At 40.8% G+C, this 27185-nt stretch overlaps 1 protein-coding gene and 2 long non-coding RNA genes across 3 annotated transcripts in view; 2 read left to right on the top strand and 1 right to left on the bottom strand.

Moving 5' to 3' along the window:
* The window catches only part of LOC116419085, a 75577-nt gene extending 59092 nt beyond the window's left edge, over positions 1–16485 (top strand). The window contains exon 8 of the long non-coding RNA XR_004229330.1: positions 15932–16485. This is a non-coding gene — a long non-coding RNA (uncharacterized LOC116419085). The remainder of the gene's footprint in view (positions 1–15931) is intronic.
* On the bottom strand, positions 14788–22627 carry LOC100920562 (tubulin alpha-8 chain). Its single transcript, XM_003767573.4, has 5 exons — positions 22545–22627; positions 20943–21165; positions 18500–18648; positions 16497–17177; positions 14788–15237 (listed from the first exon to the last, which is right to left on the bottom strand). The coding sequence occupies exons 1-5, from the start codon at positions 22545–22547 to the stop codon at positions 14944–14946; spliced, it is 1350 nt and encodes a 449-aa protein (XP_003767621.1). The 5' UTR covers positions 22548–22627; the 3' UTR covers positions 14788–14943.
* LOC116419087 lies at positions 22601–27168 on the top strand. The gene is made up of 3 exons (XR_004229334.1): positions 22601–22871; positions 24684–24755; positions 27098–27168. It is a non-coding gene; the product is annotated as an uncharacterized LOC116419087 (long non-coding RNA).
* The last annotated feature ends 17 nt before the right edge of the window (positions 27169–27185 follow it).

A 27185-nucleotide genomic window follows, 5' to 3' on the forward strand; every position in this document is an offset into this window, starting at 1 on the left:
TTTGGTCCTAATCCCAGTTTTTTAGCTCTTCAATATATAATGTTCCAAGACTTGCAGTCTTTAAGTAGCCACTGCTAGGTCTTGTGTGATTCTAACTGTGGCTCCTTCATATTTGAATTTTTTCATCTTTTACTTGTAATATTTTCTCCTTGAGTTGGGTTTTTTTAGAATTTGGCTATGATATTATTGTAGGTTTTCCTTGTAGCATCCCTTTCAGGTGATGATGGATAGATTTTTTTTTCTTTTTTTTTTTTTTTTAACTTTCTTCTCTTGTCCTGATACTTCAGAACAATTTTCTTTATTTCTTGTATTATTGTATCAAAATTATTTTTTGATCATAACTTTCAAATAGTTTGATTTTAATTATTCTAGCTTTCTCTTCTTTATCTGATCTCTACATCAATTGTTTTTTTTTTATGAAATGAGATTTTTATTTTTTCATTCTTTGTATATTGCTTTATTATTTCTTGGTCACATAACTTTTCTGGCTTCCTCTTACTCAATTCTAGTTTTCAAGGAGTCATTTTCTTCCTTAAGATACTAGATCTCCTTTTATACTTCCATGATTTTCTTTTCATAATTTTCTTGTTGTTGTTGTTGTTGTTGTTTTTTTGCAGCTAGCCTGGAGGTGTTTACACTTTATCTGAACCAAACTTCCCTCCTGAGGTCTTTCTATGGATCTTCTCCATTTGTCCCAGGAGGACCACTATTCTGTTCTGCTCCAACTTTTCTTTGTTTAGCAAGCACTACTTTATCTTATTTGTGGGTGAAATCTGGAGAGCTTGGAATTTTCTGGTCTACTCCATCTTCCCAGAATCTTCTTGGCCTGACCAATCTAATTTCTTTTAATCTTTTCCAGGCTTCTTATATTTGACTCTCTTTTATGTATTCTGCCATCTAATGAAGATGGCCTCCTTGCTTATGTCTCCCAACATGCATTTTTCTTTTTTTTTTTTTAAATTATAATAGCTCTTTATTTTTCAAAATACATGCAAAGAAAGTTTTTTGACATTCACCTCTGCAAAACCTTGTGTCCTAAATTTTTCTCTCTCCTTTCCTCCCAGCACCCTCCCCTAGACAGCAAGTAATCAAGTATAGATTAAATATGTGAAACTCTTCTAACGCTATTTCCACATTTATAATGCTACACAAGAAAAATCAGATTAAAATGGAAAACAATTAGAAAGAAAAAAAAACAAACAACATAAAAAAAGTGAAAATACTATATTGTGATCTACATTCAGTATCCTTAGTCCTCTTTCTGGATGCAGATGGCTCTTCCCCTCAAAAGTATATTGCAATTGCCTTGAATCACCTTATTGTTGAAAAGACCCAAGTCCATCATATTGATCATCACATAATTTTGTTATCACTGACTTCAGTATTTTCCTAGTCCTACTCATTTCACTTAGCATTAGTTCATGTACGTCTTTCTGGGCTTTTCTGAAATCAGTATACTCATCATTTCTAATAAAACAATAATATTCCATTACATTCACATACCATAACTTATTCAGCCATTCTCCAATTGGTGGGCATCCACTCAGTTTCTAGTTTCTGGCCACTACAAAGAGGGCTGCCACAAACATTCTTGCACATATGGGTCCCTTTTCCACCTTTAGGATCTCTTTGGGATACAGACCCAGTAAAGACACTTTTGTTGTCTTAATTTGCATTTCTGTAATTAATAGTGATTTAGAGCATTTCTTCATATAACTAGAAAACACCAAACATTTTTCACTGGCTGTTCTCATGCTTGCACTTGGATCCTTTCTTGTCTTTGCTGCTTCATTTCCCTGGTTTTCTTCAGATCTCAGCTAAAATCCATTCTTGTGCAAGTCTTTCCAGTCATTTTTAATGCTGATTCCTTTCCTCTAGGATTATTCCCAATTTATTCTGTATATACATAGTTGGACATAGATGTTCACATAGTGTCTCCTCCATTAAATTGTAAGCTCCTTGAAGGCAGGGACTATTCTTTATCTTTCTTTAGATTCCCAATGATTAACATAGTGCCTGAAATAGAGTAGTGTTTATTAAATGCTTGCTAATCATTGACTGAGTGAATCAAAATCTCTAGATGAGCTCATCAGTAAGAAAGCAAGGTGCTCCATGGGATGGGCTTTCAGTGAACCCATTAAAAACAAACATATAATTAATATTTACTTGGTTAAATCTTTAATATGATTTACAAGTTTTATTTCATTTGATCTTTACAATAATCTTGTGAGATAGATGCTATTATTATCCCACTTTATAGAGGGAGAAACTGGAGCTGAGAGAGATTAAGCGATATAAATCAGGAAAAAGGTAAATGTAAATCATTATCATCTTCTTGGATCTCTAAATGATTTGTGAGGCAAACGCAGCAAATTAAGGAAACTCTAATTCAGTATTTTGCAAGATTGAAGAATTACAAAATACCAACTACAACAAAAGTAGAATGGGCATTATTTATAATTTTTTTTAAGTTTGGAGAGGAGGCTGTGCCAAAACAACAAAGGTCTTTTCAATTTAACTAGGATGAAATATTACTTAAGGTTTACAAAATGTTCTCCTCATTGTGGATACATCCAACCATTCTGGAGAGTAGTTTGGAACTATGCTCAAAAAGCTATCAAACTGTGCATACCCTTTGATCCAGCAGTGTTACTACTGGGCTTATATCTCAAAGAGATCTTAAAGGAGGGAAAGGGACCTGTATGTACAAGAATGTTTGTGGCAGCCCTCTTTGTAATAGCAAGAAACTGGAAACTGAGTGAATGTCCATCCATTGGAGAATGGCTGAATAAATTGTGGTATATGAATATTATGGAATATTATTGTTCTGTAAGAAACGACCAGCAAGATGATTTCAGAAAAGCTTAGAGGGACTTACATGAACTGATGCTGAGTGAAATAAGCAGGACCAGGAGATCATTATATACTTCAACAACAATACTATATGATGATCAATTCTGATGGATGTGGCCCTTTTCAGCAATGGGATGAAGCAAATCAGTTCCAATAGAGCAGTAATGAACTGAACCAGCTATCCCCAACGAAAGAACTCTGGGAGATGACTATGAACTATTACATAGAATTCCCAATCCCTCTATTTTTGTCCGCCTGCATTTTTGATTTCCTTCACAGGCTAATTGTACACTATTTCAAAGTCTGATTCTTTTGTATTGTATTTAACTTATACTTTAACATATTTAACATGTATTGGTCAACCTGCCATCTGGGGGAGGGGGTGGGAGGAAGGAGGGAAAAATTGGAACAAAAGGTTCGGCAATTGTCAATGCTGTAAAATTACCCATGCATATAACCTGTAAATAAAAGGCTATAACAAGAACAACAAAAATGTTCTCGCCACTTTGTGAAGTTGGTATAATATAGATATGATTTCCATTTTATAGATGAAGAATTTGAGACTCAGGGAGATTAACTTTTCCCGAGACACACAATAATTATCCTGACCCCTAAGTCCAATATACTCTTTTCATTACAGTATATAGCAATACAAAGTGGCTTACCTTTGAGATAAGCTACATAGGAATAATGGATGGAATCAGGAAGACTGGATTTAAATCCAGTCTCTGATATTTACTAGCTGTATGATCATGAGTGAATCACTTAAATCCCTTATCATTTCCATCACCTATTAAATGAAATTAAATGAAATGAGATTAAAAAAAAAACCTTCTTAGGGTTGCTATAAAATTGAAATAAGTTTAGATGATGCTGATGATAGCATCTATATATCACTTTAAGGTTTGCAAAGGGCTTTACAAATATCTTATTTAATCCAAATGATAATCCTGGGAGATAGGTGATATTATTAGACCCATACTGAAAACAGCCGCTCGCAGAACACAAGTATCCACCTCAATCCCTTCTGAAGTAACTTCTCTAGGTGGGGAACTCTGCTCAAACTTAACAGGGATGCACCACTATTTCAGAAGAAAACTGGGGCTAGGCAGAGGAGAAACCATTTCTCAGACACCTCACTTGGAATCCAGATACCCTTTACATTCCCTATTTTTCTCTCTCTCCTTTTTACTGTTTCTAGGTATGGAGAGTTTTTTAGAAAGATAGAAATGAATCTCCATTCCCCCTTTTTTTTTTTCAGAAGTACTTTTCATTTATTATTTATATATGTTTCTATTTCTAGTTATTTTCACATCTCCCCCATTAAAAAGTCTGTTTTTTAAGGAGTCATTTTTTGTCTTTCTTTGTATTCCCCATGCTTAGCATAATGCCTGCAAGACAGAGTAGATGATGGATATGGAACATTATACATATTGTCAAATTCAACTGATAGCTGTATGTAGTTGTAAACTGAGAATTGCTGGCTAATTTATAGTTCTTAGTCTTCTTATTATTTTAATTCACAGTTTGAATCCCCTGAGAAACATCTATCCCAGGTTCAAGATATTCCTAAAATTAAAATGTCACAAGCCCTCACCAACATATTTACCTCTTAATAATCAGCCAGAGTACACAATTAGCTCAAGGCAACAGCATTTAAAAAGAACAGCAACAAAACATTTCCCATATAAAGTTGGGGCACTATCCCCCAATCGGTATCACCTAGGAGATTGAATGATACAAAAGTTGGAATAGATGCACAAACAGGGTTTATATGTGACTGGAGCACAATGTGTGGAGGAGTAGATGAAACTATAAAGATTACAAGCTATGGGGCTACTGATGTTTTATGTGGTTCGTACTGGTCTCTTCTCAGTGAATGAGGTCATGTTCAGCCCTCTGGTTTGTGAGATCCTGTGTCATATAAAATTCTCAGCTCGGTATTGCTATGCTTTTTCATTAAGAAAAGGAAACTTTCCTTAGGCACTTGGTGGTAAAGTGAATAGAAGCTTAGACCAGGAGTTAGGAAGAGTTCAAATCCAGCCTCTGTGAGCCTCAAATCCAGGCTGTGAAGAATTCACAATGGCATTCTCTTTGCCATTTGATTTATTTAGGAGACAAGGTAACAGACAAAATGAAGAGGTAATAAATCAGATTGCTTGTCTTGGGGAAGGGGAAGCTAAGGGAGTTAGGGAAAAACATTTAAAATACAAAGTTTTACAAAAATGAATGTTGAAAACTATTTTTTCTGGAAAAATAAAATACTATTGAAAAAAAATGAAGAGATAAAATGAATACCAGGAGTGATAAATATGAAATAATATTGGGAAAGCAATATAAAGAATATTATAGTTAGCAAGGAAACGGGTTTTAAAATTTTATAAGGGAAAAGACAAGTTCCCTAGTGGAACTCACAGTTAATCAGGAGAAAGGGAATACACCAGAAGGTGGGAATGCACCATTGACTGGCAAGCTAAACCCAATAGAGGACTTTAGCAGACTAATCCCAAAAGGGGTTAGCAAGGGAAGGGGCTTACAGCACTGATTAGCCTCTAACCTTCAAAGAAATTTAGCACCCTAAAATAGCCAGTTACCTATAATAAGGAGAAGATATCATGAGACATGGGGAGAAGGGCTGAGAAGAAAGATACTAGGAGATCAGGGTCATTGCCAGCTAACCCCTAAAAGGGATTGAGCAAAGATAGTGTAGGTCATGGGCACATTGATAGGGAAAATATAATCTCTGGGGGAGAGGTTTGACATCATAACTTGGTTTTTTAATTGGATTCAATAATGTGGGGTTTCCAATGAATTGATTACCTGAAGCAGGCAGGAAGAAGGTACTGATAGAGATCAATTTAGGTCCCACCCTCTGTAGAAGTCTTGAACAGTCTTACCTTGTTATGTCCTGTCAAAAATCCCAGTCATGTCCCTGAGGTTAAATTTTCCCTATAAAATCTACTTTTGGGCCATTTCATGGCTGCTGCCTTCCTTTGGGTCAGTCTGCCACAGTACTCTCCTAACTCCACTCTGCTTCCCAATCCCACTTCTCCCTACAGCTAACTTAAGTCTTTTAGGGTGCTAAGTCCCTCTCAGGATTTAGCCTGCCAGCTAAGGACATGCTCCCACCTCATGGGGTGCTCCCTTCCTCCTGGGTAATTGTGCGGTCCACTGAGGAACTTGTCTTTCCTGTGCTCTCCCAACTCTAGTTCATATCTACCATCCCCAGTATCTATTGCATCCCTTCAGTTTACCCGTAATCTCTTCCCTAAATAAATGTTCCTTTTACCAAAGAGAATGGCCATTCTTCACATGACTGAACCCCAACTTTTGGAGCCTGCCATTATCTGGTGCTTTCATCACCCACATCAATAAGAACAAGAGAGGAAAAAACTGGAAAAGAAATTTCTTCTATGGAAGAAAGAATCAGAAAGGAAATTAACAGTTTAATGCAAGAGGTCTCTTGGCAGTCCACTCTCCTTTGAATTAGCTCAAGTTGTTAGGAAGATTTCATTGAATGTTAATTTGACTCTTGGATAGTTCTTTCTGTTGTCTCAGGTTTTGTCCTTTGGGGATAAACCTAATTCCTCTTTCATATATGTGGCCATAAAGGTCACCATTATGTCACCATACAAGTTTTCTCTTCTATAGGTTAAAGATCCCCATTTACTGATATTGCATCTACATATGACATAATCTAAAAGTCCTTCCCTTTTCTAGTTGCCTTCCTCTAGAGGTTTTCCAGTTTATCAATGTTCTGATAAAATGTGGTTTAGAAACTGCTCACAATTCTCCAGATATTTTCTGATGAACACTTCCTGTTTCTTGTAGTCATCTTTTCATGTAGCTCAAGATCACAGTGGTTTTTTTTTTTTAAATTTTGATAGTACACTAGAGGCAGAAGGTGGAAGGCAACAAGCATTGAATATGTGCTTACTAGCCAGATACTGTAGTAAATTCTTTACAAATATAATCTCATTTGATCTTCACCCCTCAAAGTACATGCTATTTTTTTTTTAAATCATTTTATCAGTGAAGAAACTTGCAGGTAGAAGTGAATTGTTCCTGATCCCAGGCCTAACCTTCTATTTACTAAAAACTAGCTGCTAATTTACACTAATTTTGCAATCTGTTAAAACTTCCAGGTAGTCTTCAACTACCTTCAACTTCTAACTATGTTCCTTCCATTTTGTACTTAGTAATTTGATTTTTAAAAATCTAGTTCTGTCTTTGCATATATTTGGAAAAATAAAAAGCTATTATAAAAAAAGATCAAATGAGATAACATATATGGAACATGTTATAAATTTTAATGCACTAGGTAATTGCTATTATTATGACCATAATTATTATTAAAAGCTCTAATTACAAATCTAAAAAAAAAATCTATTTTTAAGATTTTTTTTGCAGTTGATAGAGTACCAATCCTGAAGTCAGGAGGACCTGAGTTCAAATCATATCTCAGACACTTAACACTTCCTAGCTATGTGACCCTTAGCAAGTCATTCCCAATTGTCTCTTTAAAAATATATATATAGATAGATTTTTTTGCATTAATTCCTATTTAATTTCATCTTATCTTAGCCTGTCAAGAACATTTTGGATCCTGATTCTGCAACCACTGAGCACAACTAAAATATCTCTTTATTTGTATCCAGTATCAACTTCCTATTAGCCATTTCTTGGTTCTGTTCTTTCCAGTTCAATTCTTTGCAGATTATTCCTTTAGGAAGAGAAAATCCAAATAAATATACAGTGAAGCAACTCTTCTTTTTCTTTATATTTAGGTATAATAATGCTAACCCCCCAGAAAAGAGGTCCCACTCTTTCTTTGATCTTTTTTTTTTTTTAACCCATAGAAACAAAAAAAGCAAAAGAAAACAGTCTTTTTTGTTGTTCATATCTTTCCTAGACAGCTAATTAGGCACATTCTAAACTTGTGGCATCTCTGGCCTTATTTTACAGGACTACGTCACATACTTTTTTTTTTTTTTTAGCATTCATCTTGTTACTAGTTCTGACTTCTATCTTGTTCATGTTGTTCAGTTGTATCCAATTCTTTGTGACCCCATTTGGGTTTTTCTTAGCAAGGATACAGGAGAACTTTGCCATTTCCTTCTCCAGTTCATTTTATAAATGAGGAAACTGAGCAAATAAAATCACAAGTTCAGGGTCACTCAGCTAGTGTCTGAAGCCAGACTCAAACCTAGGAAGATCAGTCTTTCTGATTAAAAAGACCTGATACTCTATCCACTACACCACCTACCTGCTGTTTTTTCCAACTTCTACTTGTCTTTTAAAAACCCAAAAAACCCTTGGGTTTTTAAAAGAACCCAAGTTGGTTGGTATCTGCATTGAGATAAATTCTCTTCAAATAACTTGTATTTTTTTCTCCTCACATTTTCTCGAATTTCATTATGAAGAGCTGCTTTTTCCTTCTGCCTTGACTTCCTACCTATCCTTCATCAGAACTATTTAAAAATCCACTCTACAAAATAAAGTTATGCAAGTCAAACTCTACTGGACTCCCTCTCTCAAATGTTAAGTGATAGTAGTCATTTCTTCCCAAATTCCCATAGTTTCCATTCAGCAACTGATAGTAAGAAATCAGATCTTGAATAGAATTTACCTTTGTTGGTTATTATTTGAAAGATGAAATTGATGTTAAGGGAAATTAGGAAGTTATGACGCGTAATTCAAAAGATCGGGTATTGCAAAGTCAGCTCAAACTGCTTTACAGGAACTGATTGTTAACATTTCAAAGTATGCATTTACATCTAGGACAAATGCTAAGAGAAATCAGAACTTGATTTATTGTTTTGCTGATTGCCTAGCCATGGTGTCAGACTCAATTACACGATCTATGTTGTTTGCATTTTTATTTATTTCTATTAAATATTTTCCAATTATATTTTAATCTGGTTCTAGTTTGATGCTTCTGATGTAGACCAGGATAAACTATGGCCCAAGTAGGGCTAAATTTCTCTCTTTCTACAAGCAAGGAATGGTTTTTATGTGTTTAAAAAGAATATCTAAATATGTAAAAACCATTCTTTGGTGGAGCACACAGAACCCTGAATTTGGCTGTCAAGTCAAATCTGGTCTATTCTCTGGCCTAGATTTAAGCAAATGATGGAGAAAATGTTAATAAATCAGATTAAATTTTAAATTATCTTGTATAAATTAATTTTTTGAGAACCAGTTGTTAAACATTTACCAGCACATCTCTGATGGTCGCAGACATTATAATGGACTTTGAATAAAAAAACAAAACAAAACCTGTGCTTATTATATCTTGATTGACCCACTGAAGGCTGAAGTCCTCCTTCTGGGATGGAGCATGTTACTGCTGGAGGCTCCCTTAACCTGAGTATAAATTTGTTTCCTCATTTGTCAAATTGGAATGATGACCTCACTGGGTTCTTGCAAGACTCAAATGATTCCAATATATGTAAAGCATTATGTAAACTTCATTAATTCATCTATATGATTTTAGGTGATTCAGTGACTAGAACACTGAGCAGAGTCAGGAAGACCTGAATTTAAATATGGCCTCGAACAATTACTAGCCACAGGACCCTAGGTAAGTCACTGAACTCTGCTTCAGTCTCCTCATCTGTAAAACAAACCAGAAAAGGAAATGGCAAATCACTCCAGTGTCTTTGCCTGGACAGTATGGCTTATTTGGCTGAATTGGGATGTGGCTAATTGGCTGAAAAGAACAAAGCACTTTAAAGATGGGGAAAATGAGGTTTAAAGGAAGGGAAAGACCCTTTGTCCCCATCCACTCCTCCTTCCCGACATGGACAGGACAAGGAGTAGGGGCTAGTTTTGTAATCTCACTCTCTAGTCTAGGGCCAGGCTACTGTCCTTCCCGGCAGGGAAGCCTGGTGAGTGGCCAGTCATTTCCTGTCCCTTGCTTCCTGATTCCCTCTCAGCCCCACTTCTAAGAAAGCCAGCCCTCCCTGGAAAGAGCTGAGTTAGGCCCTCATAGAAGTGGCACTTCCTGGGTAAATGAGTCATGAAAACCCATTGTAACAACGACAGGAAAAATTATTCAATGCTCTCTCGTGCCAGACACTGTGCTGCAGGCAGAAGGCTGGAGATGCAAATCCAAGACAGTCCCTCAGGATGCTTCCATTCCAATAATGCACATGAGGGAGAAGTGGTTAAGGAGGTCATTTTGTCGGTGGGAGAGTTAGGGTTAGGGGGTTGAGAGTGGCTAATGAGGTGCTTGGTTAAAGGGGGAACGTTTCAGGGAAGCATGTTGATCCAGAGGGTAACCAGTTGGCAAACCCTGTCAAAAATCAGTGATACCATTGACTGGATGATTATGCCTTGAGTAAGAAGTAGGTTGGGGTGATTGGGGTGCTGTCTACAGGCAATTACAACATGTCACAAGATTTATATGAAAATCAGATATATCACAAGAAAAATGAACTTGCATGTGGGAGTTGCACAAGGAGTTCCCGATCCTTGGAGAAATTGGCAAAATTACCAAAGGACAATAAAAGGAAGAAGAGAAAACAGAAAGGGGCCCATCATGGGAGGGGAAAGGTGCTGTCATCCCTCCCAAAAAGGAGGGACCAGGCCATGGCAAAAGCTACATTCTTTTGCTGGACTATGGCATCAGGAGAGTCTGTTTATCTGAAAAGAACCCCAGCTGCACAAACATTTTCCCAAGCCTGGCATAGACTGACTGGTGCCTGTCTTGCCTCCCAAGGACACACAGAGAATCCAGCTTAGGTGCAAACAACAAATTATATCAGCTGGGGGAGAATTTGTCCTTGACCCAGTCAGGACCTCCTGAATGCTCTGGGACCAGTATTTCTGGAAAGTATGGCCACTCAAAAAGACAAGTTCAAAGGACTCCTTAATAGCCCTTAACACTGCCTGCACTGATGGAAGGTAGTGAAAGAGCTTAGAGAGACAATATAGAATAGAGAATAGAGCTTCAGGCTTTGAGTTGGTAATTTTGAGTTCAAATTCCCCTTCGGATACTTACTAGGACAAATCTCAACTTTCCTTTGTCTCAATTTCCTCATCTATAAAGTAGGAGAAGGGAGGACTTGAATGCAGCTAAGATTCTTTGCAGCTTTAAATTTACGATCTTATAATTCTATTATGGGCAATAGTTGCTAGAGTGCCGGACCCAGAATCAGGAAGATAAGTCTTCCTCAGTTTAAATCTGAAACTTACTAGCTGTGTGGGCAAGTCACTTAATCCTGTTTGCCTCAGTTTCCCTACCTGTCAAATGAGCTGGAGAAGGAAAAGCAAACCATTGAAGTATCTTTGCCAAGAAAATCCCAATTGAGATTATGAAAATCAGATATGACTGAAAACAACTGAACAATAACAAATTCTATGATAGCTGTTTTGATGTAAACTTTACCTAGTAAGGGCTGACTAGATAGAGGGGTCAGAAAGATATAGTGTTAGATAGGGCTCTGAATCTTATCAGCTCTGTGGAGCCCATTGTCAGTTCTATTTGTATGATTTCCAGATCTTCTTATTCAGACCTATACCCTCCTCTCTCCTGATCGCTAGCCTTTGCATTTATAGTTGCTTACTGGACATCTTAAAGTGAATGTGTGTCCAGTAAAAAAATGTATATATTTTTTCCTTTTTAAAAATCCAATATATGTATACATATTTATGCAATTATCATGCTACACAAGAAAAATCAGATCAAAAAGGGGAAAAAATGAGAAAGAAAACAAAATGCAAGCAAACAACAACAGAGTGAGAATATTATGTTGTGATCCACACTTATTTCCCACAGTTGTCTCTGGGTGCAGATGGCTCTCTTCATCGCAAGATCATCCAATAGGTATCTTAAACTGAATATAGGTCCCATGGACATCTTAAATTCAATATATCTAAAACTGAACTCACTCTTTCTATCTTAAGCCCTCTCACTTTCCTAATTTCCCAATTACTGTCAAGGATACCAGCCTTCTTTAGGTCACCCCAGTTAGCAACCTAGAAGTCATTCTCAACTCCTCACTCTCCCCATCCCTATATCTAATCAGTCACTAAGTCCTGTTAGTTCTACCTTCCCAACATCATTTGTATATACCTTTTCTTTCCTTTAAAGTTGCCATACCCTGGTTCAAGCCTTTACTGTTTCATGTCTGGACTATTGCAATAATCTTCTGATTGGTCTGCCCACAAGTCCAGCCTTCACCTGCCTGTCAGAGTCTTCCTAAAGTTCAAATCTGACCATGTTCCTCCCCCTGCTCCTCCTCTCCCCAAATAAAATCCAGTGGCTCCCTATCACCTCCAGGATTAAATATAAAATCCTCTATTTGTCATTCCAAGCCTCTTCCCTCCGATTATCTTGGGTATATTGTAGAGATCTAAGTTGTACATAGCTGTTTACATTTTGTCTCCTCCATTAGACAGTGAACTTTGGGGGAGCAGGAACTGGGTTGGGGTTTGTTTTGAGGCTATTTTGGGGGGTAATATCCATAGCATTTAGCACTTAGCGCAGTATCTGGATCATGATTGATGGTGTTGTTTAATTGTGTCTGTTTGAGGCCTGTGACCTCATTTGGGGTTTTCTCGATAAAGATATTGAAGCATTTTGCTTCTCCAGTTCATTTTACAGATGAGGAAACTGAGGCAAACAGGATTATGTAAGGATTGCTCAGGTTCACCACTGAATTAGTGTCTGAGGTCAAATTTGAACTCAGGAAGATGAGTGTTCCTGATTCCAGAGTCAACACCGTACCACCTCTCTTGAAGGCCTTATGATCAAGCTGTTTTCCTTTGTGCTCAGTAAGGCTTTTTCTGTTCTGGATCTTTCTTAAGTGACCGAGACCTCCTAAATTTCTTTCTTCTACCTTACCTTTATTTTTTAAAAAAAAAAAAAAGAGGATTTTAGCTAAGGCAAAATTACTTATTTTGGGTCCAGTGCTATCTACCTTATAGGATTTTGCTGAAATTCAAAGGCTCATTGCAATATGGAAGTATAACAAAGAAGTAAAGAATCATTTTTCACTCCCCCACGCCATGAACTTAAGAACAAGATGGCTGATGGATAGAGCTGACTTCAGCTAGCTAGGAGACCAAAGCCAAATCACTTAACCTCAGGGCCTCAGGCTACTTTCCAAGGCCAAATGTGGCAGAACTTCATTGGTTAAAGGAGTTTCCCCACACCAATGAAATCATGGGTCTGGTTAGAGGAAAAAAAAGTTGGCTTCTCCTGGGACACCTGCCAATACAGACAGACCTGCTGGAAGTACTGACACTGAGAGAATTAAGACTGATTCTCCACACTTTCCTGTCTTGTCATTAGTTTTCCCTCTATAAGAGGAGAAAAAAGAAAAATTCAGTTTTATACAGTGGGGAAGATGAGCAGCTCATTGGCTGACAGAGCTCTGTTCCACCTGGTGACAGTGATAATGTGCTAGCTGTACCAGTTTTGTGGCCCTACTCCCACCTCACTAAGTCCTAACCTTATAGATCAGTGTCCTTACCTTATGTGACCTTTAGAAATATGGGTGTGAGCAGATTCAAGAAAGCCATAAGGAAATGAGAGATTGTTTCCACTTCCCCAAAGGGAGAGGGAAAGGAAGAAATCTAGCCACATCCTAAGGACTTGGGCAGCTTGCAGCACAGGGTCATAGAAATCCAGCTGAAAGACACTTCACATCCTCCAATCAGAAACTTCCTTTCTGTAGGGGAGGGAACCAAGAACAAGGGAAGTTTTTCAGGTAGGGAGGATACAAGGGTGAGATTTAAACCCAGGCCTTGAGTCTGGACTAAATCTTCTTTCCATGGGAACCTACTGCATCCATTTATGCAGGAAACATTTCTGAAAGCAGCAAAAAGGAGGGGCAGCCGGTTACACAGGTTTGACTGTGCACACCACCTGTCAGAGTGGCTGTTGTCTGTAGGTCATGGGTCCCTGGAAGCCGGCTGCCAAGATCCCACAGGCAAATGTAGAACAGATATCACCTCTCTTCCCTGTTAGTCAACAAGCATTTATTAAAAGCTTACTATCTTTCAGGAGCAGAGATGGTTCTCCAAATCACTTCCCCCTACATCTGTCCCAGCCCTATACAAATGACTTTACCATAGAGGAATAATGGCAGTCTGGTGGGTTAGGAATTACCTTTAGGGAAGAGTACACAGCCACTGTGGGAAGGACTTTGGGCAGCTGGCTAGGTTATGGTGGCTAAAATAGCATTGCCAGGAGCATGGGTGGATGTTCCACAGATAAGAATGGGTGTGTATGGGAAAGGGAATGATGGATGGGTGGGGAACTGGAGTCAGGGAGAAAAGAGGGCAAAGACTGAAAAGAAACTGCAGGCAAGATTTGGAAAGACATTTCCACATGGCAGGTAGAAAGGCCTATGATATACTCCATACAGGGAGAGTGACAGGAAGAAAAAGATAGAATTGGAAAGCGGTAAATACTGTGATGAGGGGCAAGTGAACCAATTTGACAAATTGATATAGACATACACCTGCTCATCAAAAACCCCGTTGGGTTATCTATAGGATGAGAATTTTGGATAAGCATTCCCTGGGTGGGGTTCTGCAGCATGACTTGACTCTACAGATAAAGGTAGCTACTGGTATGACAAGCTTTTAATTATAAATGTCCCAGATAAGCTCAGACAGACAACGTGAATGTTAGTCCCTGGCCTACAAGTAGAGCCTAGGAGAAGCCGATTTCTGTTCATGGCAAGACGAGTCTAAAAGGAAGGAAAGTTGTCCTGAAAGGTGGAAATGACTCGACAGCTTCATTTAAGGCCTTCCACAGAGATAACGATCTAAGTGTCAATAAAAAGATAGAGACTATGGAATTTGTCTGAGAGGAAGTATGGGACTTCACCTGTTCACCTTCAAAGCTTTCATTGTCTACTACTTTCAGACTAGCTAAAAGGGAGAGAAGGGAACAATAAAAGACCAGAGAAAAGCAGCAGTCTAAGCTTCAGTGGTGCATCCGTGCACACATGTATGTACACACACATGCACGAAAGTCCACATTTATTGCTAGTAAGAAAAGATTTTATTTTGGGGAGGTGGGAGAAGAGAAAGATATGAAAGACTGAGACGACTTTGGATTCCGGATGACTTCTAGAACTCCTCACTTTCATCTTCACCCTCTATAGAGTCTGTGCCCACTTCCTCATAATCCTTCTCCAGGGCAGCCAGGTCTTCCCGAGCCTCGGAGAACTCGCCTTCCTCCATGCCTTCGCCCACATACCAGTGCACAAATGCCCGCTTGGCGTACATGAGGTCAAACTTGTGATCCAGACGGGCCCAGGCTTCGGCAATGGCCGTAGTGTTACTGAGCATGCACACTGCCCGCTGTACTTTAGCCAGGTCTCCACCAGGTACCACCGTCGGGGGCTGGTAGTTGATACCAACCTGAAAAGAGACAAGGAGAGTTAGCCCCAGTTGATGGGCTCCTCAGTCTTGCCCCAACCTGGACACATTTTGATGTGGTTCTACATTCTTGGACAAATATACTGTCAATCTCTACTTCCTTTAGTCCTCTGGCAATATTACTCTGAGAACACCTGGTTTCCAGGATGAACCTGTTGTTTTGAATAACTTAATGGGGCTTGCCTCTATTCTTTCCACACAATAGTTACTTTAAAAAAGGGTTGTTGCTCTCAGAAGGCCAGGAAGTTCTCTTTGGACAGAACCCCCCATTAACTTAACCATTTGGGATAGCTTTTACTTAACTTTTCAACAGGACAAAACGCTGCCCAGACACGACACTGGAAAAACTCGATCATATGTTACCTCTGAGGCCTCAGAGATCAAAGTAATACAAATTGTAAAAAAGAGATCCAAGTGGTCTTTCCTAACTGCTTAAAAAGTAGGTACCTATCATTTGAGAGAGGGCCAATTTTAAATGTGCCCAGAAGCAACAAGATGGCGTTGGGGATGAACTCTGCATGGTAATACAGATTCTAGCTCAGGTTCTAATCTCAGTTCTGACAGACCAGCTGTGATGCCGCAGGCCCAGAGAAGCCCATTAAGTTGCCAGTTTTCTGTAAAATGAGTAGTAAGAGGACATGATTTAATTTCTCTTTTTTGTTGTTCTTGTTGACAGAAATGAAGAATCCCAAGACCAGAGTTCTAAAACCTAGGATAACCAAGAAAGTCTAAAATAGCACCTCAGGTTGGGGTTGGGTTGTCCTTATCCTTGATCTCCACAGCAAGGTGAGAGAAGGGGCACAGGAGTTAAAGGGGATAGGTCCCTCAATTCACTAAATACTTATTAAGTATCTCCTATGAATTAGGCATTGTGCTAAGCTCTGGGATACAATAAAAAAAAAAAAATCTCCTGGTCTCAACAATAACTTCATACTAATAACTTTCTCCATTTCTGATCTATTTATCAGGGAAGGTCTGGGTGCTAGCTCTATCTTCTTAGTTTTGATTGCCTCAGATCAAATAAAGCGTTTTTATTCTCTTGAGTATCCAGTAACTTCTCTCACTACCCAAGAAAGCCAGCTCCCTGTTTCCCCTGAAGATACAAGTGCAGTGAATACAACTACTGGGACCCACTCAGGCTTATCCGTTAGGTGTTTAAAACTAGTGCAGATTTATAGTTACTGTATTCCCAGACCAAATACTAGGGATCACCCCGACTGCTCCCTCCCCCTCCTACTTGCCTTGAAGCCAGTGGGACACCAGTCTACAAACTGGATGGTCCTCTTGGTCTTGATGGTGGCAATGGCGGCATTGACATCCTTGGGCACGACGTCCCCTCGATACAGCATGCAACACGCCATGTACTTGCCGTGCCGCGGGTCACACTTGACCATCTGGTTGGAGGGGTCAAAGCAGGCATTGGAGATCTCGGCTACGGACAGCTGCTCGTGATAGGCCTTCTCAGCAGAGACTATGGGCGAGTAGGTGACGAGTGGGAAGTGGATGCGAGGGTAGGGCACCAGGTTGGTCTGGAACTCCGTGAGGTCCACATTGAGGGCACCATCAAAGCGCAGGGAGGCGGTGATGGAGGACACGATCTGGCCGATGAGCCGGTTGAGGTTGGTGTAGGTGGGGCGCTCAATGTCCAGGTTCCGGCGGCAGATGTCGTAGATGGCTTCATTGTCCACCATGAAGGCACAGTCCGAGTGCTCCAGTGTGGTGTGAGTGGTTAAAATGGAGTTATAAGGCTCCACGACAGCCGTGGACACCTGTGGGGCTGGGTAGATGGCAAACTCCAGCTTGGACTTCTTGCCGTAGTCCACAGAGAGTCTCTCCATCAGCAGAGAGGTGAAGCCTGAACCTGTACCACCCCCAAAACTGTGGAAGATCAGGAATCCCTGCAGTCCAGTGCATTGGTCCGACTGGGAGGGAGGAAAACAAGCAGGGCACATGGATGAGATGGGGAATACAAAGTCTCCCACACACGGAGGCATTCTCGCCCCCATTTCTTGACCTCCTTGACAAAGGAAAAAGAATTCCCTTTGCTCCCACCCCAGTAGATTTTAGGGAAGAAATGATCTATAAGGCAGTTAAATGGCGAGGGAGCTGTACGAACACAATGGAGATAAGCATGATTGTGGGCTTCCCCAGGATCAAACATCCTCTAGCTTTACCATAAAGAAATTGAAAAGCTCTTGAGAGACATGACCATCACTATGTCATGGTAGTTTGGGGTTAAGGCAGGTATTAGGGAGAATATCACTCTTCAGTTACTAGAATGTTCCTAATACAGGCTCTGGTAGTGTTTTCTGTTAAGAAGATTGGCTTAAAGACTTCTTACAACTGTTTCTCAAAAACAAAAAAACAAAAAGAGGGATCTCAGACTCAGGATTATTTTTCTAGCTACAGGGTAGATAGATTTCCAGCTCTTAATCCCCGCCAGGTAGGGAATACAATGGGATATAATGAATAAGATTAACCAGTACCTTTCTAGGCTGGTGAGTATTGCCCTGAATTCACAATTAATTGACTAGAAAACAGATGTCAAGTGGATGTGGATAAAGACAGGCAATAATCACAGAGGTGTTCAGCCACTGAGTCTACTTACTTCCTATCTGCTCGGATCTAGCATTCTAGATTGTATCTGATATATAGTTCAAATAGACATGGCAGGTCTGATAATGTAAGAGAGACAGGAAAAGCCAATAGATCTCTAAGTGAGAAGAGGATCAGTTTATTTTAACTCTCTAGATGTCACAGAAGATGGATAATTTCCCTTTTGGCAGGGATCTTTAGCTTGGGGATGCAGAAATGTATTTTATGTATCTAAAAACATTGCGAGAAGGGGTCCATAACAAACATGAAAGGTTAGGAAGCCTGATCTAGGGAAAAGTTCTCGAGTTAGCTAGTGTCCTTTAGGTACCTTTTCCCTAGTTTAATCACTACCCATAAACATCTTCCTTTGGAATACTTCTCATCCATGTTGACCAAACAACTGTTCCCTTGATGGGGGACGACCAGAAAAATGGTTAGAGGTGTCAACTTTGATGGGTACCACCAGCTTTGGCAAGGGTGGGTCAGTAGAGGTCTGGTTTTCCTTTACTCTTATGTTCCTACACAAAAATCCTACCCCTAAGGTCCCAGAGACCCTTGGGGAAATGGTGACTGGGTGCTCAATAGTAGCCAACCAGAAAGGTCAGGATGGGAAGGATGTAAGGGGAGATGCCACATTTTCCCAGCTCACCAGTTTTCGGATACGCTCCAATACAAGATCAATTATTTCCTTTCCAACAGTATAATGACCCCGGGCATAGTTATTGGCAGCATCTTCCTTGCCAGAGATCAGCTGTTCAGGATGGAATAGCTGTTTATAGATGCTAGTCCGGACCTCATCTGTGAGGAAAAATGGAAGGGAGGAAAAGGAAGAATCGGTAAGTTAATACAAGTTAAGAAAGTATTTTTAAAAATTGTTTAATAGTATTTCCCCCCCCCCCCAATACATGTAAATATGGTTTTCAACATCCATCTTTGCAAAACTGTGGGTTCCAAATTTTTCTCCTTCTCTGCCAATCAATCTGATATAGGTTAAGCATGTGCAATTCAAGTATTTTTGAGATTTAATTTTTTTTCCCCCGCTGAGGCAATTGGGGTTAAGTGACTTCCCCAGGGTCACACAGCTAGGAAGTGTTAAGTGTCTGAGAACAGATTTGAACTCAGGTCCTCCTGACTTCAGGGCTGGTCTTCTCTCCACTGCACCACCTAGCTGCCCCTAATTCAAATATTTTTAAAAGCACCTACTATATATGAGACAATGTATTAAGTACTTTACAATTAGCTCATTTGACACTTACAACAGCCCTGAGGTAGGTGCTATTATGATTCTCAATTTACAGTTGAACACAGTGGTTAAATGACTTGCCCAGTTAGCATCTGAAGTTGAATTTGGACTTTGGTCTTCCCTGAATTGGACTATATTTTGCAAAATAAACAAAACATCACTAACCTCTAATGAATTCCATAAGAAAACAATAGAATGGAGAAGAATCTAGCTTATTCCTCACCTTTCATCCCAGGCTTTCAGGTCTGTGGATTTGAAAGTCTGGGTAGGAGGAAAGGAAGGACATATTTAACCTAGAGGCCTTCACTCAAATAGCTTCTATTGTTTAACTTTTAGTTCCAGGGCTCAGGGAAGGGAGATTAGGTAATCTTTGTAGCTTCAAAGTGCTTTTTAGAACAATCCAGTAGAGTAAGGAGGTAGTAGGAATAATATTCCATTTTACAAATGGGGAGAAGAATGAGGGAGGTCAGAGAATAACAGTTATCATGTCCAGCAGGAGTCAGGATTTGAGCCCTGGTCTCTTCAAGTCTGGCTCTTTCTATTACAGTGCACTAACCTGAAATTCTATAATTTCATTAATTAAATTTATTTAGTATATTTAATAAATTAGATTTATTAAGTTTATGAAATTCTACAAGTTTATTAGAACTCACTGTAGACATAGATCTGTACCTGTTTTGGTTTGTAAGGAAGAAAAACTGGGATGGGGTTCAAGCAAAACCTAGAGGTACACAACTAACTAGCTCAGTGGATAGAAATTAAAAAGAACTTAATTCCAAATCTGACTTTTAGGACACTTCCTGGGTTGTTCCTGGGCTACCCTCCACCCAGGATTATCATGAAGATAAGAGATACCATTTATAAAGCACTTGGTTAACCATATATGCTTTTGTTATTGCTTATCTGATTTTTTGTGGCTCCATCAGGGGTTTTCTTGGCAAACATACTAGAGTGGTTTGCCATTCCCTTCTGCAGTTCATTTGACAGATAAGGCAACTGAGGCAAATAGGGTTAAGTGGCTAGTCCATAGTCCCATAACAACTTAAGTGACTAAGGCTAAATTTTAACTTGGGCCCTCCTAATTCCAAGGCAGGCACTATGCGCTGTGCTACCCAGCTGCCCTTGATGGAAATACTAGCTATGATTGTTATTAAAGGCCAAAGGCCAGAAAGGGAAGAAATTCCTCATCTGATGAACCCACTCTCTGCTTTGCATCTAGAAATGCTTATTATTAATGCTGATAATAACAATACTAATGATGAGCAGGCGCACAAGTCCCCACCTTGTCACTTGCTGGGGCTTTTGGAGAGGGGGAGGTTCACAGCTGAGGTAGCTAAGAGGAAAGGCATGGGGTGCCTGCAGAGAGCAGCAGCCCTGAATTCAATCTGTCTCCTGCTGGGAGCCACTGGTTGGATTACTTTGGCTGAGCAGCCGCCATTTTATGAAAATCCCATTCCCCTCGGGTGGGTCTGGAAATGCTTTTCCTTGGGGAGGCGGAGGAGGCTCCTTGGTGGGAGTGGGAGCAGTTCCAGTTTCCCCTGCCCTATGCCTCTTCAGGCGGGATAAAAGGACTCCTGGCTGTCGGTTTCCACCCACATGCAGATGATTAACTCCTAGACTGGGGTTGCTCTCCCCAGGGCCAGGGAAAAGCAGCTCTGGAGGCCGGGCAGGGGCTCTCCCCCTCCGGACAAGGGCGGCAGAGGGCGCTGTGGATTTGGCAAGCAGATGGGCCCGAATTCCATGGCAGGCTCATTTCCCAGCCAGGCCCCCCAAGGACTCCAGGGCCTGGGGCAAGGAGTGCCGGCTGGGGGGAGGGGAAGCTTTTCTTTCCTGGTTCTCCACCCCTTACCTATCACAGCAGGCTCCAAATCTACAAAGACTGCTCTGGGCACATGCTTGCCAGCTCCAGTCTCACTGAAGAAGGTATTGAAGGAGTCATCGCCACCCCCCAGAGTCCTGTCACTGGACATGGTACCGTTGGGTTGGATACCATGTTCCAAGCAGTATAATTCCCAGCAGGCATTGCCCATCTGCACTCCAGCCTGGCCGACATGGATGGAGATACATTCACGCTGCATGAGGAAAAGAAATACATCAGTGAGGATAGGTTTGTTCTGTTTTTTTCAGGATGGGGGAAGAAGAGTTTAGGGGAAAAAACAAAACAAAACAAAATAGTAAGGGGCCCTTCTTCGATTGCCTAGTAGGTTAGATCCTCTTTGTGTTGGTCCAATCCTCATTCCTGCCTTTACAACCAGTAAAGGCGGTATCAACTGCTAGCTGCAGAAGGGAATTCCTTCTGGGAGCACTGCATTACTTGAGAGTCTAGCCTAGGGAATTAACTTGCAGCCTCAAGCTCCCAGAAGGAGTTCAATCACTGTGAAGCAGCTCCCTTTCAGGACCTCCGTTCTACCCCTCCTCCTCTTCTCTCCCGACAGGCAGGCAGTTTCTCTTCCCTAATTAGGAGAAGCAAGAAGACTGGGATTCCAGGCAGAGGAGAGGGAGCCTGATTGGTTCCACCGGAGTTATGGATTGGTCAGTACCCTGTACCTCTTGGAAATGCTTAAAACCAAGGCTGGACAGCGTAAGTTGCAAGGGTATCTCCCCACTCCCCAACCCTCCTAGTGGGTTATTGTCTTCACCTAGAGCGGGACCGGATGAAACAAAGTGGGGAACATCTAGTCATTCTCCAGAAAGTTTAGAAAGACGGGGACCGTTCCGCTATTTCCAGGTAGATGAGTTCTTATGAACTGAATCCCATATTCTGTTCCTTTTCTTTCCCCCAACCAAGGGCACCAGCACTTTTCAGAGACAAAAGGGGAGCGCTTAAAGGGCGCTGACTCCCGCGGGCCAGCCTGGGGAAATCGAGCAGGCTTAGTCCCACCCCCCAAAAAATCTCCCTAGAAACATTTAAAGGGACCCGCACAAAGACATTCCTCCTGTTGCACCGGGAGGAAGGGAATTCCTCAGATCCGGCAGCTAGAAACTGCACATTGCGCCCCGCCCCCTCATCCCACGCGAGGGAAGGCGACGGGCTCCAGACCGGAATCGGGCCAAGGCACCCAGAACCAGTCCGAAACCAGGAGCACGACACACCTATCAGCTCCCTCCCTCTGCCTCGGAGAGTCCAAACTTCACGGGCGGTGGAAATTGTGTCCTTTGGCAGAGAAACCAGGAGAGAAGCAAGGGAGCAGGGGAAAGTCAGAAATTCCAGCCAGATCCCCAAGAAACTTCTATATAAGGGGGGGGGGCTGAATTGAAGGGTCCCTGATCCAGAAAGGCAACTGAGTAAATCAGCAGCCAGCCCCCCCTTCCCTCCCTTCCGAGGTGTCGGGCTAGATTCCTTGTGCGCAGCTCATGTGGCCCTAACCCCACCTGGGAGCGCTCGGGGGCCCCCCCGTAACTGAGTGCCCCTTCCCATCAGCCCGGCCCCTTCCTCAGGGCCTGCCCTCACCATGGTTGCTCCGACGGCGAAGATGGGAGGATGCTGTTGACTGCGGACAGGTTACGGGTCTCTGCCAACCCAGCAAATCCGAGGGCGCTTCTCTCCCGCGGCGGCTTATATATCCCCGCCGAGCCCCGGGGCCGGCCTTCCTCCCGGCCCCCATTGGGCTGCTGCTTGAGTCGGGCCCCACTCTGCGCTCTTCTCACTGGGCCGGGCCCCCAAAGAAATCCGCCCCTCACTTCCTAACTGGGCAGCCGCTCACGGAATATCCCCGCCGGAGATGCTCATTGGGCAATTTGTAATAGGGAGAAGGCGATCGTGTTTCTCCAGACCAAGGTGAGCCTTTCCCCTCGCCTAGTCGCTAGGTGTAGCATAAAGGTCGGTCCAAGCTGATGTGCGACTCCCCTCCCATTCTCCTTCTTCATGTGTCCCTCCTACCAACCTGCATACTTGAGTGTTAACTTTTGAGTTTGCATCCCAATATGCGCCCCGGGAAGCTTTTTGTGGAATCGCTTGAATAATGGTTTTTGTTTTTGCTTTGTTTTGTTTTTTAGTGTGTCGAGAGTTTTTTGTTGTTTTTTTAAATCCTTATTCTAAAGGATAGTTTTCTGGGAGTAACCTGGGGATACATTCGTAATTATATCGGTATTTTCCTGAAAAGTCTATCCGTGTCTTTATTTTGTCTATCTTCAGACTTTTCAAGTTAGTTCATCTCAGAATTTACATTGGGATACAAAATCACAGGCCTGATTCAGGTGTTACCCAGAGCACATCTGTCTGCAATTTCTATTCCTTCTAGTTAGCCTTTTCCCTGCTTCGGGGCAGATTGAGGGACTTAAGTGTTTTTCAGCTTCATCTAAGGATGGATAAAGTATTGCCACCCTAGCTTTAAGAATGATCATCTTTAATATTTTTTCTAGCTTGTAAAGAAAGAAATTGCAATTTTTCATCTGTTCCCGTTTCACTGTTCTCAGGGATGGTCGAGTTCTTCTCAAAGATGTACAGTAACTGATGAGCTAGTGGTAATGGTGTCTGGGATGAGCTACCATGTACACAATTTATGAAGTCAGCTTTATAAGGCCAAATTTCATTCTCTCAAAGCAAAATTCTAGTTGTGAATTCCTTTAATTCATCCTAGTATTCTAGATTGGCTAGGATTGGGGGTGGGGAACAATTAGGGAAATTCAAACAATTAGGGAGATTCAAAATTGATTTCTCATTTGATTCCAGATCCGTTCTTTGCCCGAGAAGGTACAAATTCTATCTGTGTATTCAAAAACATTGATATGCAGTACCAGAAGGATGTTCCCATTTGCCCATGAACTATTTGTAGACCAGTACCTCCCTAGAGCATCTCTAGGAAGTGAGGGTTCCAGATCCAATGCCAGGCAATTTGTATGTGAAATATTATTAAGGTATAAGAAAGTTTGTTTGTCTGACAGAAGGTGGGCAGCACATGAGCTAAAGACTATTATCATATGGTGTGGAAAGAGGGGAAGGCTCTTTTGTATGTAGATATTAATTAGCAACATTGATGCCTTTGGACATTATCAACATTATATCCCTCTCCTGCCCCTCTTCCAAAGTATTTTATTGTTGCCAAATGTTACCATACCCTAACAACTTTTGTCCCCTTATCAGTTTTCCTGATGACAACTCTTGGGATTTTCTTGACATACTATTGGAGTAGTTTGCCATTTGCTTCCCCCTCAAATCCAGGGATTCTTAATCTTTTTTGGAATATTGACCCTTTGTTTCATTCTGGAACATCCTTCACCAACTTCCATAGCACTTTGCACCTTTCGACCATGCACTATTCTGGTATGATGCTTCCTTACTGAGCTATGTGTCAAAGCCTATGAGATCTTAAGTTTCACAAGGGCAGGATCCATGTCTTAATTTAAACCTTTCCTATACAGGAGTGTCTAACTCAAATAAGCACTATATAAGAAATGCTAAGAAAACCATATCTTTAACATTATCTGTGTTCTACTTTTACTTATTTTGTTAAATATTTCCCAGTTATATTGTAATCTGGTTTGGACCTCACTAGGGATTGTTGTCAGCTGTGCAATACACAAAGTAGGGCCTTTAAGAAGTGTTTGTTAAATTTAATCAAATCTCCCAACTTTGTTTTTCCTCCCAAAGCAACTGGGATTATTTGCCCAGAGACACATGGCAGTAAGCATTAAGAATCTGAAGCTGGATTTGAACTCCAAGGTCAGTATGCTCTAACCATCTAGTTATCATTTCTTAAAACATTTTTAAGAGTTAACTTGGGAGTACTTCCTTTCTTCATTTACAGACCCATCCTATTTCCAAATTTAGTGTTTTGTAATTTCAAGCTCTTGTCTACTATTTATGTGTATTTTCACCTATCATGTTGGAGAAGGGTTTTGGAAACTGGCTGCACAGTAGACAGTTGATAGCAAGACCTGAGTTCAAATTTCCTCAGACACTGATTAGTTGTATGATGCTGGGTAAGTCACTTAACCTGTTTATCTCAATGCCCAGGAAAAGGAAATGTCAAAGCTCTCTAGTATGGACAATATGACTTACTAAGTCACAAAGAGTCAGAGATGGCTCTCTGAACAACAAACCAGGACATCCTTGTTCTAGAATTTAAACTGGTACAAGAAGGCTCTCCCTTACATATACCAATTTGTTTTTCAACCACACCAAAGGCTCCAGCACTTTGAAAAAGGATGAACTGGAGCTTTTGGTGACTTTTTTCATAACCTTTCCCTTTAGTGAAACACAATGATCCTGAAATAAGAACTACAAACTTGTCCAGTGAGGGTGGGGTGAATAGAGATGGAAAGATTCTAGGAGAACAAGCATATCTTGTTCACCAAGAGGTTGAGTAGAGATAACATCATTAAGAATGCCAGGCCTCTTGTGGGCATTTCTGAGCCTGGTCAGGGAGATATATCTTAAGCCCTCTGGCCCGTAGTCCTCATTCGTGAGGATTAATTCCCATGTATTCAAACCTTTTGACGTTTAAAAACACTTCCATAATACCTAGGAAAGCTTAGAAGCCCTGGATCTACTTGAAAAAGCCCCAGCTTAATAGTTATACTTTTCCCTTCTCCCCTTCCAGCACCAGTCACTGCTGTGGCCTTAGTAATATAATTGATATAATTATAAATCTATTCTAGTCTGAGAAAAGTATACAAAATGCATTTCTAGCCCTTCCTTAGACTCTGAAATATCAATATATATTGACTTCAAGGACAATCTTTCGTCTGCAAAAATTGTTTTAAATGAGAGCCTCATTTTAATGGATAGGCTAGGAAATGTAGCTATATACACACACATATAATTTGGGGGTCAAGAGGGAAGGGCAAAGCAATCAGAGTTGGTGACTTGCACAGGATCCCATAGCTACTGAGAGTCTTGAGGCCTGGTTTTGAACTCTACTGCACCACCTCACTGCCCCTAAAATACAGATTTTTAAAAGTATTATAACTTTGGAACCCAACAGATCATTTTCTCTTTAAGATGACTGTTAACAGAATTTTATTTTGAAATGTTTATGTCCCATCCTGCTTTTCAGTAAATCTGTAACTAACTGAAATGAAATATTGTATAATTGAAGTTAAGTGAAGAACTGAATACAGAAGAAGCTGGCCTTTGGGGATACTGAAACTGAAGCATACATTGTAATACTGCAACCTAAGTGCCCTTCTTCAGAGAGCATGGTGCTGACATGAAATATAGTAACTAGAGTATGCTCAATTTTGATTCTTTGTAGATAAGAGGCAACTCTTTAGTTGCAAAAGACTGTTTGACAAGTTCAAATCTTATCCAGGAGTAACCACCCATGACCTTGTAACCACAATTTGCTGGTTCAGACCTAGTAGAAGTGGCTAATTCATATATTCATAAATAGTTGGTTATTGTTATATGGAAGGTACTTCCACAAAACAAAAATAAGTTTTCTTTAATCAACCCTGGGCACCAAGAAGCCAAAGCTGAGTGGGGGCTCCCCATGATGTGCTAGACGAGGGAGGAAAATCCAAGATAAGTCCCTTTGAGGCCAGACCCATACATCCTTTCCAAAGACTCACAAGAGGTCTTTAAACCACTGCTTAGATTTATTATTATTGTCAGTAAATCTGAAAAAATGAAGTAGTAAACATCTTATATTTTTGGCTTCTGAAGCAAAAACTGCTTGTCCAGGTTTGGTTGATAGTCAGAGGGGCCAACATGGCACCAGAGGCCTTTGCTTCTCTAGCCCAAGTGTCTGTATGAATAAAAAAAATCTTCAACTGTGTTCCTAGCAACAACTTATCAATCCATTTAACTTCTTGGATGTTCAGAAAATTAAGGTACTGTCCAATTCTACCAACAGTAGCACTCCAGGGGACTATGACTGTGGAGTAAAGTCACTACTTTTGGGGGAGGGGGCAAGCTGGTTAAAGCTTTATGCAAAAGGCTTTTACCTCAAGGGTAGGGGGACTCACTCTATAAATGTGTTAAAGGGGTGTCAGGCCCTGAATCACTTAAGATGGTGTCTGCTCTTTGAATAATCTGGGCTTCCTTTCCATCTGAACTTCCAGACCCCCGAGTTGTCCCAAGAGGCTGCTTTAAACCTTACTTTATAAATTACTTAAGAGAAGGTACCATGGGCCAGTTCACTAGAGATGT

Source organism: Sarcophilus harrisii, chromosome 4, assembly GCF_902635505.1.
Source record: "Sarcophilus harrisii chromosome 4, mSarHar1.11, whole genome shotgun sequence".
Classification (NCBI taxonomy): Eukaryota; Metazoa; Chordata; class Mammalia; order Dasyuromorphia; family Dasyuridae; genus Sarcophilus; species Sarcophilus harrisii.

What these genes read in the sequence shown, in the direction of transcription:
- LOC100920562 (XM_003767573.4), bottom strand. An exon ending in TGGAGCGTATCCGAAAACTG is followed by an intron (nt 17,178 to 18,499) that starts GTGAGCTGGGAA and finishes CCTCCCTCCCAG; the next exon opens with TCGGACCAATGCACTGGACT. An exon ending in GGTGTCCCACTGGCTTCAAG is followed by an intron (nt 15,238 to 16,496) that starts GCAAGTAGGAGG and finishes GTCTCTTTTCAG; the next exon opens with GTTGGTATCAACTACCAGCC.